This window comes from Monodelphis domestica, chromosome 2 (assembly GCF_027887165.1).
Source record: "Monodelphis domestica isolate mMonDom1 chromosome 2, mMonDom1.pri, whole genome shotgun sequence".
Classification (NCBI taxonomy): domain Eukaryota; kingdom Metazoa; phylum Chordata; class Mammalia; order Didelphimorphia; family Didelphidae; genus Monodelphis; species Monodelphis domestica.
The window spans coordinates 452,746,934-452,763,735 of record NC_077228.1 but is presented as its reverse complement, the minus strand read 5'-3'; the positions used below and the strand labels follow the sequence as shown (position 1 = coordinate 452,763,735).

Here is a 16,802-nt window from a genome sequence, read left to right as displayed (position 1 = left end):
TGCTAAGATCTACATTATCATTTATACAGCAGCATTATATCATAGACAAGAGAACTGGCTTTAAAACCAGGAAGATCTGAGTTCCAGATCCCTGTGATATGTGACCCTGAGCAGGTCAATTAAACCCCTTCAAGGCTCTACAATAAGTCTGTAAAGACTATTTCAAAGTGTGGTCCTTGTAGCTAAGACCCTTTTGAGGGTTCCCAAGATCAAAATTATTTTCATAATAATTCTAAGATGTTATTTGTCTGTTACTCCTCCTTTTTCCAACTACCTTTTCCTTTGAAATCAGTTTTTCTTAATATACTTGAACCCAAAGAACATATTGCAACAGATTGAATGCAGATGCAGATATGGGAATCCAGCTGTCTCCTATTAAGCCTGACATAAGAGAGTTTTGCAAAAATATACAAAACAATGCTGCTCTTTTCACTGTTATTTTTGTTTGGGAAATTGAAGTTAATTTTTCATAAGCATGCTATTTGTGTTAACATGTAATGGGTTTACTATTTTTATTTGGAAACAAATTAATAAATATTTTTAAAATATCCGTTTTAATTTTCAGTATGGTAAATATCTGTAAGTGTAGCCTACATTCATAAAAGCTCTTTGGGGGTATAAGAATATAAAACTATTATGAGTATAAAGGGCTCCTGAGACCAAAAGATTCTAGGATTGATGTTCAAAATAAGTTGCAGAGAAGATGCTGACCTGCATGAATAGAGAGAGTTTCCTCACCTGGAAATTCCCTAAATCAGTGGAGTCACAGGTCCAGTCCCTACTGCTATAACTAAAGGTAAATTTTAGATTAAAGGGGGTTTTATGGATTTACTTAGGGAGTTTTTTCATCATATATGAAATTATTCTTCAGGGAAAATCTGTTCTAAGTTCCATTGAACAGATTTTAAAGAATAGTTAGAGAAACAACATTATGCCAGTGTATAGAAAACTGTTCTCAGAGTCAGGGAGCCCTTTGATACATAGTGATTGTGGAACTGTGGGCAAATCACGTTCTCTCCCAGTGCCCTAAACTGGTGACTGTTCTGTCCTGATAGAGAGGGTGGGTTTAGTATTGGGAATTTCCTATCAATAAAATCACAGATCTGCACCCTCCCCACAAAGCAATTTTTTTTTATCATAACCCAAAGTTGGTGATTACCTATATTTCTTTTCTAACGATTGAAATATCAAAATTGGCTGTGTTTGAGTGATAGGGCTACCATTTTGTTGTTGTTTTTTTCTTTCTTATTCTTATTGCTTCTCTCTCTCTCTGCTACTTCCTTACCACTCTCCTTCATTTTCCTTTTATGCCCCACACTCATCTTAAAATACCTGTTTCTTTGGATTCAGAGTTTTCTTGAACAGAAAAAAACCTCTCTAATATAATTCTTTTGAATCACAGTATTGTCGTAAGTATTGACATCAGTGAGATGTCACTGTCCCTTCTAATGGATAATACAACATCCAAAGTGAATAGAGAATATGGGGCAGTAGAGTTTCCAATTATCAGTCAATGAGTATTTATTATTAAGCATTGACAGCACTGGGGATACAAGAGTCCAAGACCTCAAGGGGCTCACAGTTTAATAGTGGAGACAACATTCGAACAAACTGTGTATGAGATAAATTGGAGATGATTAACAGAGGGGAAAGCAACTAGCATTAAGGGCTTTTTGTAGAAGGTGGAATTTTAACTATTACTTAAAGCATGCCAGGGAGTATAGATGAGGAGAGAGAACTTTCTAATTATGGGCAACATCCAGTGAAAAAATCCAGAGTTGGGGAATAGAGTGTCTTGTTCAAAGAATAGCAAAGATGGGGTGGGGTATGGAATGATGTTCTAAGAAGACCAGAAAGGTACAGTAGGAAAGGTTGTAAAGAACTGAATGTCAAATAAAGGCTTTTATATTTGATCATGTAGATAATAGGGAACCACTGAAGTTTATTGGGGGAAGGTGGGGTGATATAGTCAGAGCTTCACTGTAGAACATTTACATTTAATGGTGGAGTGGACTTAGGATATCATAAAGGAGACAACAGAAGCAAGCAGCTAGGTTTACTAAAACAGATTTGCACACTAAGGCAATTAAAACAGCATTCATATTTGCCCAGATGCCCACTTCACACCACAACTCATTTGGAAGCATATCAGAGAGAAAAGATGAACATCTTATCATCTATGCACCACACAGCCAGGTTTTCCTTACCTTTACCAGGATTGTTGACTGGGACAGGCTACAGAATGTAGATTCCTAGCATAATTGACCTTTGACATTTTAGCTGACTGACCTCATGTTTGCTTACTTGACGATTAAAAGCCAATACCTAACACAACTTCAACATTTTTGACCCAGTAAAGACCAAAAAAAGAAAAAAAATGTTCATATTAAAACATTCCTCACACAGGTTAGTACTAGTTTCAGAAACCTCTTTTAAATAGTCCTATTGTTGGGGAAAAATTGGAGTTGTTTTTCAAACAAGGGCTTCTTAATTGTCACAGAAGAAACCCTCAGTATTTTCCTCAACTCTGAACAATGATTCCCTTTCTAAGAGTAATAACATACCCAACCAGCTTTCCATCTCTAATCCTGATATGCAAGCGTCCCCGACCTAGATGAAGTTTGCTTTTTTAACTTTACTTTTCCCATGTGTTAGAGTAGATCAATTTGAGAGAAGTCTTCCCATTGAAATCCTTAGAGTCATTTAGAGAAAGGAACAGAATTTCACACCTGAAGTGAAGTATACGAATTTCAGATTCATTTCTCATCTTCACAACTTTAGCCAAAAAATGCTCTCACTTAAAAAAAAAAGGGGGGGTCCTGCCAGTTCCAAGAGAAAACTTTTAAGCAGGACAGCTAGAGAAAAATGAGTCCAGACAGATTTAGGGAGAGGAGGCATAGACACCTGCCTCGGATGTAAGCTTTAGCAAAGTATGACAAGGAACACTTTCTAATATTCCTTTTCTTGAATGCTTCTGCTTTAATGCCAGAAAATGCTGTTTTGTTTGTGAGTTAAGCTCATTCACAGATCATAGCAAAGTTTCAAAACTTCCAGTGGACAGTATTAGAGCACAATTTTCAAACCTTGCCTAGGGCATGAAAATGCCATGTTCTGCCTCCTAGACTTGCAGATTTTCTTAGCAGGTGAGGAACATGTGTTGGGAAATTGTAGGGGAACAATACTGATCCTCAACCAAAGAGGAAGCTTCCCATCCATCTTGGCTATATTTAGAGAGTTGGAATGGGAAAGAGTTTATAAAATGATTTTGTGTAAGGAGGAAATAAATGAGAGAACACTAATTGAGGGAGAAGGTTTAGGTCAAGGTAACTCCAAAAGTAACAAAAAGTAAAATTTCCTTATCTTTCCAAACAAACAGCCATAGGGTAATAGCTTTCAAAGGGAGAGTAATTTTAGAAGATTCAGCACAGTGTCTCCAGGGATGGGTGTTGCATGTTGGCATAAAGGTGGGTCTGAATAGACAGGTGAGAACTTGGGAGCAACTTCTTATCAGTCATCAGAGTTGTCAGTCTCTCTGAGTTTTAGCACATGGGATTGATTTTTCTTTGCCAGTGTGGTATGGTAGAAATAGTGTAGGATTTGGGAGTCAAAACAGGCATGATTCCAGATCCTCTCTCTGATACCAGTGCTACTATGGGCACCTCATTTGATTTCTCTGAACTTCGGTATTTGACTTAAATGAGATAATGTGTATAATATGTTTTGAAAACTATAAAGTACGATCTAAAAGTTAGCTGTTGTGATCTGCTCATATGAAGAGCAGCCTGGATAGAGAGCTGGTGGTCACAGTCAAGGGGACCTGGGTTCAAGTTCTGCCTCTGATACATATACATAGAGAGTATATGCACAGCAGATATAATGATGACCTAAACAAATAAAGGGTATTTCCAACCAATATTTCCCTATACCTGTGAAATCACAAGTCTATACCAAAAATAAAATCATTTCACATGGCATCTTTTCTGAACTGTTCTAGTAAGGAATAAGTAATCCTTCTTACCTTCTAGCATATTCAGGGATAGATCTCCAAGGTTAGGTGGGTACCTAAATGTATGAAGCTTTTGTGTGAGGGTGGACTTCTTTAAAAAGAGGTTGATGTTTCTATAGAAGTCCTAAAGAAGATTTTTTAAAAAATCACTGGGGGGGCAGCTAAATGTCTCAGTGGATAAGAAATCCAGGACACTCCCTACTGTATGACCCTGAGCACTTAACTCCCATTGCCTAGCCCTTACTGATCTTCTTCCTTAGAACTAATACATGGTTTTGATTCTAAGATGGAAGTTAATGGTTGGCTGGTTTTTTTTTAATAATTGTTTTATTCTATGTTATTGTGATTGTGTGCTAGCATTTATTGTGAACTATTCCAGCATATATGAGCATTTCCAAAAACAATGAAAAAGAGGATTACACATGAAGCCATGAGCATCGATTAGGGAAAAATGGGTTCAGTAGGTTATTTCCAATGCTATTCATCTTGGTCACTTCCTTTGAACTAACTTCAGATCTCTTGTGTTAAGTTTTTAATTGTTCTTTTCTTTTTCTTCTTTTAATCACTTCCCTTCCTCATTTCCCCTACCAAGAAAAAAAAAATATCAATAGGAGCCAATCAGACCTCCTTTATAAACATAGACAAGCAAAACAAATCCACCCATTAACCATGGCCAAAGATGCATGTTGTCACCCAAATTAGAATGTAAGCCCCTTAAAGGCAGAAATAAATTTTATGCCATTTATTTATTCATTCATGTTTTTATTTAGGTATCTCCAATTCTTAGCATAGAATCTGGTACCCAATAAGCAATTAAATACTTGACTGATTGTTGATTGACTAATGAGGTTTTTATTTTCTGGCACCAGTATATTGCTGAGGCTTAGACTGTAATGTGAGAGGCTTCAGAAGAAGCCCAGACCATGGGTCAAGGGAGTCAGAAGGAATCTAGGAGATACGTAAGGTTTAGTCAGGCAACAAGTTAATTCCAGTGAGATGGTTAGACTCTGGAAGGAGAAGAAATATGTTGATCCAGGCATGAAACCCTGGGTCCAAAGTCTTGGGAGTCCACTGAAGGCAGAGAGGATGTAGTAAGTAACATAGCCATCAATTACAGGCAAAGTCCATTGTCTGGGAAGTCAACAAGGGTGGAGAGGAGTGAACAGTGCTATTGAATGGAATTAGACATTCAATCCCAGGTTCGTCTTTGGCCAGTTATGTTCATCACCTCATAGGGGTGGACAAGAATGACCTTATGTCTAATTAGAGCCATAGAGAGGAACCCTAAAGGGGTCAGCAGATACTGATTAATAGCTGATTTTAACACCACTAGTGGCTGCCACTAATATGATTTAGTGTTGCCCATTAGGAAAAAGTGAGTGAAGCTGTCCCATTTTAGGAGGGGACTAAAAGTAAGTATGGGCCATTAGACACATTTTATATACTTTTTTGAGATATATTTTTGATGATTTATTAAGCTTCAGTGTTTCCCTGGTTAGGGTTAGATTAGGGGAAGTTAGGTGGTACAGTGGATAGAGCACTGAGGCTAGAGTCAGGAAGATTAATCTTCCTGAATTTAAATCCATTCTCAGACATTTAGTAGCTTGTGACCCTGAACAAGCCACTTAACTCTGTTTGCCTCAATTCCTGATCTAAAAATGAGTTGGAGGAGGAAATGGTAAACTACTCTGGTATCTTTGCCAAGAAAATCACAACAAATAGAGCCACAGAGAGTCACACATGACTGAAATGATTGAAAAGCAACAACATGTCTATGCTTATACCCTTTCATCATCTCCATTCTGATCCCCCTTTCCTAACAATACACAAATTCTTAAAGCAAATATCTTAGATCCCCACCCATTTTAATATCTTAGGATTTGGAACTATAAGAGGTTCTAGAAAACATCTAATTCAACTTTTTCCATTTGAAAGATAAGGAAACTGAGATCTAGCTCATTTAAGTGACACAAACAGGCAGTAAAGTAGCAAAATTGGGATTCAGTTCCAGAATGAGGTTAACCTCAGATTTCACTGGCTTCCTTTCAGAATGAGGCCATCAAACAGGAGTCTCCTTTTTTCTATTGATCTCCAAGATTTTTAAGTATTATTATCCAATGTCTTCTCTCCTGTCTTGGATGAAGGGTTATTCCTACCTAATCTTACTACAGAGATAGCTAGTGATACAAAGATAGAGTACTAGATCTAGTGAGGAAGAGCTTAGTTCAAGCCTGGTTTCAGAAACTTAATACATGTATAATGTTAGGCAAATCACTTAACCTCTGTTTCCTTCAATTTCCTCAACTCTAAAATGAAGTTAATACCAATACCTACTTTGAGGAATAAATTATATAATTGTTAAAGCACTTACTACAGCCTGGCATGTTAGTAGGTACTACATAAATGCTTTTTTCCTTTTCCTCTTTCCCATTCCCTCTCTCCTAACTTTTTTCATTCCTTCTTTCACCTTCAAACTTGAAAGTTTCCTCTCTCTCATGAAATCCTTCCCAAATGCCTACAAATGTAATCAGGTTTCCCCAGTCCTAGAAAGCTGCTTTTTGGCTCTTCTGCTATATAATGTCCTATCTCTATTTTCCTCTTCACTGTTAAATTTATTTAAAAAGTTGTCTAAATCCAGTGCCTTCACTTCCTTGATAATATTGTTATCACCTCCATTACTCTGCCAAATTTTCTCTCTTAAAGGGTACAAGTAACTTCTCATTTGTTAAACCTAATGACTTTTTATTGGACCATATCCCCTTTAATCTCTGCAAAACTTGACATTTGACCCTTCTACTTCCTCTGTTGGCTTCTGAGACACCATATTTTTCTGAGTTCTGCACTGAATCTCCACCTATCAATAAGATAACTCCAACTGCATGTCCCACTTGTACCTCAGACTCAACACATCCCTAAATTTTAATATGAATATTACTGTCTGTGACACTGACATTCACTTTACCTCACACATCCAAAACTTTTTTGATGAAAAAAATCACAAAAAAATTCAAAGTTGGAAGAAACCTCCCAGGTCAAGTATAATCCTTACCTGAACAAGAATCCTTCTACAAGGTATCCAACAGGTAGACATTCCAAGCTTTGCTTAAAGACTTACAAAGAGGAGGAACCCAAGGGGATCCCATGGTAGCCTGTTCCACTTTTTCTGCATTTATGTGAAGTTTTGATTACATCAAGTCTCAGCTTGCTTCTCTGTAACTTCTACCCATTGCTCTTAGTTCTTGCCCCCATGAACCAAGCCAAACAAATCTAATACTTCTTCTATTGGTCATACCCTTCAGACACTCAAATATCACTGTGTTCTACCACCTTGAGTAGCATAATCCACTTTTGGACAGTGCTAAGACTGTTCAAGTGTTCTGCCCTCTAGAGTGAGGCAAAATAAATATCTTCTTTCCACCTGATAGCTCTTAAAATACTTGAAGGCAGCTATTATATCCTGCCCTAAGTCTTCTCTTGTTTAGGAGATATAGACTCATTTACTTCAACCAATCCTCACACAGCATAGGTTTCAATCATATCACCAACTCTTCTAACATAACATTCCATCTCTCTACTCTGAACATCCTCACTGGCCACTCCCATGCCTGGAATATTCTCCTTCTTCATTTCTGCCTTCTAGCTTCCCTGACATTCTTCAAGCCTCAGCAAAAGTCCCACCTTCTATAAGAAGCCTTTCCTACTCCACCTTAATCTTTGTGCTTTCCCTGAGACTACTCCCTGCCCCCCACCACACACTTTTTTGTATCCCCAGAGCTCAAAACAGTACCTGTATGTAATAGATGCTTAATAAATGCTACTTGACTGGCCAACCAACTGAGATTTACTGGGCATCTCCTCTACTGTGAGTAGGTTCTGTCTTCTCCCAGGGCCTTTAGTGTAATATAAAACTTGATGGATTTAGCACTGAGTTCAGGTCCCCATTGTTTAAACTCAATATCTGTTCCTGTTCTCATGTCCCAGATCTGGTAGACAAACCTTTTTTTCTACTAAGGCGGCAGAATACTTATTTTGTAATGAAGGATTAAGGTGGAAATGGTACAGGATTAATAAATGACAACAACAACAACAAAAACCATGCATTTTTCCAGGTTGAACAGAGGGTCCTCAGGAAAATGTTCCACACCTTTTGAGAAGATCCTTTTAGCAGAGGCACTATTGTCAACCTTCTAATAATGAATTCACAGTCTGGTTAATAGTTAATGAGCAGCGGAGAAGACTGAGATAGGTCTGCACCCTAGGCCCTACAGAGATATAATCCCTACCCTCGAAAGATATATATATATATAAACATAAACTCCCTATCAACTAGAGAGAGGCTGATGCCTTTTATCAGACATGATCTTCTCTTTGCTTAGGAGATAAATTCTACCTCATTATTTTTTTAAAGGGGCAGAAAGGAAGGACAGATCAATAGTGAGTAACCTTGTGGGAGGTCTATCTTCATCTTTTCCCTCCATTCCATCTTCCACTTAGCATAGTCCTGACTATGTCTCCCCCATTATTAATCAATTCTAGTGCTTCCCTATTGGAGTAGGGTGGGTCAAACATAAAATTCTTTGAGGCTCAATGACCTTCATGACCTTTCCATTCTTCTTATACCCTCTCTTTCCCTCTAAGGCATTGGCATCCTTGCCCTTTTGCTGTGGCTGGAATGTTCTTCTTTCTTTATCTCTACTCCTGATTTCTTTGGCTTTCTTCAAGTCCCAACTAAAATCCTCTTTTCCATTTTCTGATTTCCTAATATAGCTTGCTTTTACACAGTCATTTGCATGTTTTTCCCCCATTAGATTAAGAGAGCAGTTTGTCTTTTGCTTTTCTTTGTATACCCCAGTGCTTAACGCAGTGCTAGGCACTTAGGTTTCACTTAACAAATGGTTATTGACTGATCATTAAGTTTCATATCATTTCTCTTTGGCTCATTGTTCCAGATGCTGAAATTTTTTTGCATTCCAATTCATTTTATGTAATGTGTTAGTTTTGCCTTCCATCTTTGTGTCAATTGCAGCTTTGATAAACATTCCTTCTTTGTATTGGTCCAAGACATTTTTTAAAATGTTAAATATTTTATATATAAAAACAAATCCCTAGAGTACTGTACTCAGACTTTACCTCCAGGTTGAAAATGAATCTTTAATAACTACTTTTTTTAACTTGTCACCAACTCATTTCTGAATCTAGCTAACCATACTTCTAGTACACATCTCAGCCTCTTGTCCAGAGGAACAACATGAGAAACTTTGATGAATGATTTGCTGAAATCTAGGCAAACTTTGGCTACAGAATTTCCCTCATCTCTCAGTTTGATTGCCCTGTCAAAAAGGAAATGAAATTGGCTTAGCATGACTTGCACTTGAAGTAGTCATGCTGGTTTTAAGGATCACTGCTTCCCTTTTTAACTTCTTACACACAGTCCCTTTAATAAGGGAGGTGCCATCTAAATTTTTTCTTCTCCATTCATCTCTTGCCATATCTAACAGGATAAGTACTAAAATGTTTGTTTTATAGTAAATTATAATTCTATTGTTAGAACAATATAAAAGAAGCAAAAAATCCCAAGGATGCATTGTTTGTATTTTATCTTAACAGTACCTTGTGAGGTAAATATTTCTACCACCCCATTTTACTGCTGAGTAAACTGAGCTTCATGGAGGTTAAATGATTTTTTGGATCATTCAACACAGTGAACAAGCAAGAAACTTCCCTGACTCCTAAGTTCAATACTTTTTCCTACTGAAACAACATCATTTCTGTGATATTTAGTGCACCCACACTCAATTTTTTTAAAATTCTTTTTTCTTGTGAACATAATGATCAACAAACACAAGCATCTCAACTTATGAAAAAGAATATTGTATAAGAAACTGTGAACTTCTGACTACTCATTTTGGGCCCCTTCTTCTGTATGAATGAGTTTCTTTGTCTTAGCAGCTAGTTTGTTAAAGGAGCCAAGCCCTTCTGAAAATTTTCAATATCATCTATTATTTAGCTCTCTGTGATTCACAAAAAATATTGCCTGTAACTGATTACTGAGGTTAGAGAGCCATTTATTAGAATTACAAGTATGGACAAGATCATATTTACTTTCCTTAACTCAGATTTTGGATATGAAGAAGTTCAATGAACAGAATTTACTGGATTTCCTCCAGCTTGTTTGATAGAGCTAGTTCCTTTGTATTTTATATGGTCATCTTTTTTTTCTCTTATTACAAATGGGGATTTGGGAGTGAGAGTTGCCTGTGACTTGTTGTTGGGTGAAATTCCAGTGAAGCTGTTAATAACTGTGAGAAATAAGTCCACTGTGTCAACAACACCTGTCTGGGTATTTGGAAATGTTTGGTGGCAAGAACTGGGCAGGGGGAGGAGGGGTGGAAGCTGTCGTTTGCTAGTTGGCTTTTAATGGAAATAGCTGCTGCTTGATGTGTTCAGACAGGAATGACCCTCATTGAGCTAGAGTCTCATTTCAAAGACAATTCCACTCCCTTTTCATTTTAATTCACTACTTTTTTCTCTCTCCATCCTAATATGATGAGAAAGTCTTGAGAAGTACAAGAGTCCCTAAAAAGCAGAAAGTAGTTTGGGTGATACCCAAAGATGGTATTTTCATTTAAAGAGAACAAAAATTGGGAGAAAGTGACAATCAGAATAGTAAATGGAGATATGCTCAGCACAATAGCTTTTGGAATAGATGATTTATTGTGTTACCTTTTGGACAGGGTTGAATAGCTACCTGACATCAAATACAACTTGCTTGTCATATCTTAGTTTAAATCCTTTGGGATTCTCTTATCTGCAAAGGGATACATTTCTGTATTTAAAGGTCCATATTTGTGTTCGCAACATGTGCTAGATGATCAGGTTTATTTTATTTTAGTTTTATTTTATTTTATTTTTAAAATTCTTTGTATATAATGTTTCTACTTGCCTCATCTCTAAAGTGACCAAGCTGAGCTAGACAATTTCTTCAAGTCCCTTTCAGCTCTGAGGTGCTGTCCAAGAGTGTTCATCCTGTTAATTTGGTTCGGATCTCACTGTTTGTCTCATACTAGAGATGAGTAGTTCCATAATACAACTTTTAGCCACTCTATGAACTTATCTGCAGCATAAGAGCCAATAGTTTTTAAATTGTTGCTTCTGGTTTTAATGTCAGGTTGAGGGAACCATACTGGGAACTTGATTTAGGACTTACTTTGGCTATTTATGATATGACAATAAATGGTCCAATTTAAACAACCAAAATCCAGAGCAGCATTGAAATTCCTTGTATGTAGAGGTTCTCCAGAAAGTTCTGGCTTCTGGCACAGTGGCCCTTAAGCAGCAATAAAGGAGTAGTGCAGGGGTATATGTATATATGTTGTTTTCATGAATGACCCCAGTAGAGACTGATCTGGAGTGAAAGACTATAAAGATTGGTTTCCCACATAGAGAATTAGTATAGTGTTCTATCGAGGACTGGCACCCATTCAAAAATGCAGAGTGACTGACAATTGACAATATCTGGTAGGAAAAAAGGAATTTTAAAAGTCCCAATGAATTTTAAAGAACAGATTTAGAGTATGAGAGAGAAACAATAAGTAACATGGTTTTTTGACCCAAGTGTTTCTTAATGGAGAAGGAGAACCACAATTTTGCAGTCAAATAGGGTAGTCCTGGTTTGGGGATCTAGAGTAGTGTCATAAGCATATTTTAGTGGGATCATTAAATGTCAGAAGTAGTTTTCAGAGACCTCTAACTAATTTTTATCCCATAGCTCTTACATCCCATTTTCTGAACTGCTCATTTTTGTATCTGACATGGATTTCAGTAATCTGCCATCTCTCCCATCTCTTGCTCTATGTGAAGCTGCTGGAATAGTTATTGGCTATATTGTTTTGGAGAGGAAGCTTCAAACCTAATTGTCAGGGCAGCAGCAACACATTCTTACAATCCCTCAGGACTTGTCAGCTTTGATTCATGTAAAGAAATCGTTCGTGGCATATTTCATCCTTCCTTATATTTGTTTATGGTGCATATTTCTTTCATTTTTAAAAGCTTTGAGTTTTAAAATAAAAGTTTTGCGTTCCCTCCTTCTAGTCCCCACCCCACCCCCATTGAGAAGGCAAGCAATTTGAAATCAGTTATAAGTGTAAAGTCATACAAAACATATTTCCATATTAGCCATGTTACCCCCAAAAGCAAGAAAAATAAAGTGGAAAAAGTATGGCATATTTTATCCTTCAGCAGACTTCCTTCTTCTCCAAGCTGCACTCCTGTATCATCTCCTCAGGACTTTCTCTTCCATGCCATAGAAACCTCTTTGTCCTAGAGGTACAGTTTATCCCTGTGGACTACTTCTCACCTTGGGAGTATCGTTTGCCTTTATTTCCTTTCCCTCTGATAGACTGGTTTCCCCCAAACCCTCCTTTTAAGGAAACCTTGGCCAAACATGTCTTCATTCCTCTCCAGAAAGTACTCCTCATTCAATTCCCTGGACTCTCTCTCTACCATGCCCCCTACCTTCCTACTCCACTTTTGACTCCCTTTCATATATTCTCTTTTCCCTATTGAAATGTTAACTCCTTGAGGGCAGGGACTATATTTATTTCTGTTTGTATATGTAGCCCAGCCTTTAACCCAAAGACTAGCACATAATAGGAATTTAATCAATTCTTCTTGACTTATTGCAGAGCCTAGGATGTATCCAAGGCATGGGTGTCGTTCGGGTTTTCTTTTAGAAGCTGGTGGGGAGCACATTCTTTAGGAAGTTTGTTGCACATATTAGAAAGATATGTATATTAATGCGCCAAGCTTACCTACATCGCTGCTATATGCTTTGGGAAGTATTGGGTTCTTATGGCTACGATACAGATTTGGGGTCAGGAAAACCTGGGTTTAAACCACCTCAAATTCTCATTTGGTGGACCTGTGTCAATTAGTGTCTGAACCTCAGTTTCCTAATCTATGAAAGAGGAGGAGGAGTATAGTATGTTTGTGTGTATATATGTATGTGTGGGTGTGCATATGTATGTATGTATGTATGTATAGTATAGTACATATAGTATAAAATCAGATGAGAAAATGCACCTAAAGCAATAAGGATTTGCTCATTGTTGTATCAAAGTTATTATCATCCTTGTCTCACAATAAAGGGATCATGTCCACAGAAGGACAACCTGACAAAGTAGAAGGCCAAACAAATGAGGTGGTTTATTTGGCTGCACTGGCATCAGAACGTTATCATCATTTTCTTTTTCTTGACGGCAGCAAGGTCTGTGATCCACAGAGCTCTGATTCGAGACTTTTCTCCTTTTTCTTTCCTCATGTAGGTGAAAGCCACAGGAAGAGAGCTTTTCCAGCAGGTGTGTGACTTGTTGAGCATTAAAGAACCCCACTTCTTTGGCCTGAGTGTTGTTCGAAGTAAGTATTGGCACATACCCCAAAGACTAAGCTCCCTTTCTCCCCCTCTAAACTTTGTACAGCTGTGATCCCACCATGCCCTTTACATGCCTCCATTGTCTCAAACTGTTCTATGCTTATTGCCTGTGAGCAATAAGGGAGGGTGATTTCAGGGCTTGCCCTGAACTACAGAAGCAATGCAATTGTTGTGTTTTGGAATTGTTGCTTCTGGTACCACTCTTAAATGGCTAGGTCTATATCTATCAGATACAGTGTGGTGTTACTTCTTGCGCCGAGTATGTCCTCTTACTCAGATTCTTAGACTTTCTGAGTTAAGCAAAGAGCAGGATTTCCCATCTCTGTTGAACTAAGTTTCTCAGAGCTCTCATTCTGTAAAGCTGTGATGAAACTATGCTAGCCCATCTGATTTAGGATAACTCCCATCTCAAATGTGTTACTCTCTATCCAAATGGGTCTTGTTTTACTCTCCACCCAAATGGATCCACTTTATTCTGCATCCAAATGGGCCCACTTATTTACTATTCCATGCACACCATTCAAATGCATACTTTTGTGCCTTTGCATGGCATGTCTTGTCCAAGATGCTCTCCATTTTCACCTACTTCTTGGAAATATCATTCATCAGTTGTTGGTGCCCCACCCTCAGATCACTTTTAATTGATTTTGTATCTGTCCTGTGTTAACTTGTTATCATGTGGTGCCTCATTCCTCCCTCCACAAATGGAATATGCATTCCAGGAGAGCAGATACTGTCTCTATTTTGCATTTGTATCCCAGCTCCCACTATGGAAACAAGTACATAGTAAACACTTCATAAGAAGTGCTTGGTGAAAGTAAGAGCTCAACATTTTTGACTTTGAAAGACCATTGATATGGATGGCTCTTCTACCTTGTCAGGTCCCAACCCATTAAAAGTTACTGTACCAAAATTATACATCATTTGATATTCAGACTTTGTAGAATAAGCTTCTGTGCTATTCTGGTCTGGCCCTTCCATTGACCCAAACAGTCTATGTTTATAGACCCTTATAAGTCCTGCTTGGTAAGACTTACTTCAGCTTGTCCAACCCTAGCAGACTCTTTGAGAACCTGGTGTCATCTCTTAGAAGTAAAATGTGGCTGAGGTGCTACTCATTCTTAGTGGAGGTAAAAGTGCTCTATAGTTTACCTCTTGAAGAAAACCTGTATATCATTTATAAAGTAAATTCAGTTATCTGTGTATTTATGGAAGACTCAGAATCACAGAATTTGTGAGCTGAAGGCACCTGAATAGTGGTCATCTAGTGTAAAAATGAAGATTTGAACCCTAGACTTCAATACCCAGAAGTCCTTGGTATTTCCCAGAATTCCCTATAATCTCACCTGAGTCTCCACCTGGTTGATATCACAGTTGGTATTTAGACTGGCTGTAATGCCTACCTCCTCCTCTCTCTTCCTCTACTCAGACATTGCAACATGTAGTAAGTAGGTTGTGAATGGGCTAATCAGCCTTAGGCACGTGGTTTATTATTTTGTATCCTTGATTTATAATAATCTTTAATAAACCTCATAAAATATAATATTTCTAATACTAGAGACTAATTTAATTTTTACACTAGTCAACCAGTTTTTAAAAGGTATCCTAGTCATGTGACCCTAGGCAGGTCTTAATCCCCATTGCCTAGCCCTTATTGCTCTTCTGCCGTGGAATCAATACACAGTATTGTATTTTTTTATTTAAAAATTTTTAATTAAAATTTTTCTAAAAAGGTATCCACCTACTAAACAGGATTTGTGATCATCTAGCCTCTGCTTGAAGTCCTCCAGGGAAGGAGCTCAATATTTTAAGGCATCCACATTTAAAGATCTCTGAATGTAAGGAAGATAACTTGGTGGAGATGGTGTGGCATAGTGAAGACAGTCTCGGACTTAAAACCAGTAGATCAGAGTTCAAATCCCTCCTTAAATATGACATGTATCGTGTTTATGGGCAAATCTTTTAGCCTTTCATAGCCTCAATTTCCTCAAATAAAATTTCCTCATATAAAGAATTTTTGCTTTATCTATCTCACAGGGTGATTGAGCTTTGTGAACACTGAAGCACTATATTATGTGAGGTTTTAGTACTGCACCTCCCAGTTTCTGTTGTTTTCCTTTCTTGTATGAGAAGGGCATTAAAAAAAATCTCAACTTGCTATAATGGTAAGAGCATGAAACAGGGAGTCTAAGTATGTCTTTGTCATACACTAGCTATATGGCCTTATCCACTTTGGACCTCAGGTTTCTTCCTCTACGAAATGATTAAAATTAATCATCAGCCATATCTTTGAGTGAATTAGTTTTTAGAGTACCATTAATGGTCATCTCTTCTAGGTGGGCCATCTAATGAAACATCTACTTGGTCCAGTGGTATTTAAAATGGCACGGTTTAAAGGTGGTCTATTCTAAAGTTTTGCTTTTGTGCAAAAGAATACAAGCCTTGTTAACACAACTTAAAAAAAAAAATCTAAGCCCTCCCTTCTTTCCTTTGCCGAATGATTCTTTAGGAAGTTAAACTCTGTCCTCTCATCTATAACTTTATTAGTTTCTCTCTGAGTGTAAAAAGGTATAATTTATTTTAAGATGTGATGGGAGGGGATACAGAACCAGAAATCTTCATATCTAACTCACTTAGCAAATCTTATTCCACTGTTCTTTTCTGCATAGCTGGGTTTTGAACCATGCAAGCTAAAACTTATACTAGGTTCTAGGTCGAGTTTGGAATCTTACTGATCAGAGATATATCTGGGCTTGTTTTGTCTCATAATCTTTTATAAACTAATTATACTAAGGGCAGAAACTTCCTCACATATTTCCATTCTCCCCCCCCCCCAACTTTCCTTGTTTCCATTAACTTACTTCTTGCTTATCTCATTGTCTATCAATCTTCTGTGCTACCCACCATATTCCCTTTACTGTATTGATTTATGACCTGACTTGACTACCTTGTATTTGTTAGAGGCTAAAGCAGTAGTGGCCCCCACAGGTGTACATGATATGTGGTTTCTGAAAGGTCGGTGAAAGGGAATGACAAGAATGGGATAATCACTGGAGACAGAAGGGCAGTTCCCATCAAAGATTAACCATGTGCATATTTTTGTGGTGGTCTTTCTTTCTTAATCTCAGACTCAAAAAAAATGAAGAAATAGCCTGAAAATTCTTTCAGAGACACCGGGCTTTGCCATAATGAGCTGTAAGTGAATACTTCTTTGTAGATGGCCCAAGAGTTTAGCCCTTGTTCATCAAGATCATGTCCCTTAATGGAAATTGAGTCATATTGGGAGGAAAGAAAGGTTGCCACATTCTTGTCATACCCGTTCTCTAGATAAACAGAATTCTCCAGGGTCTTTATATAGTTTGATTT

The 16,802-nt window shown here is 37.6% G+C and overlaps 1 protein-coding gene across 5 annotated transcripts in view; it reads left to right on the top strand.

Moving 5' to 3' along the window:
- Positions 1 to 16,802, top strand: part of FRMD1 (FERM domain containing 1) — a 96,654-nt gene that overhangs the window by 40,374 nt on the left and 39,478 nt on the right. For all 5 annotated transcript variants that reach the window (XM_056819056.1, XM_056819058.1, XM_056819060.1 and 2 more), the window contains exon 3: positions 13,330 to 13,420. In XM_056819056.1, the coding sequence (XP_056675034.1) occupies positions 13,330 to 13,420 (91 nt within the window). The remainder of the gene's footprint in view (positions 1 to 13,329; positions 13,421 to 16,802) is intronic.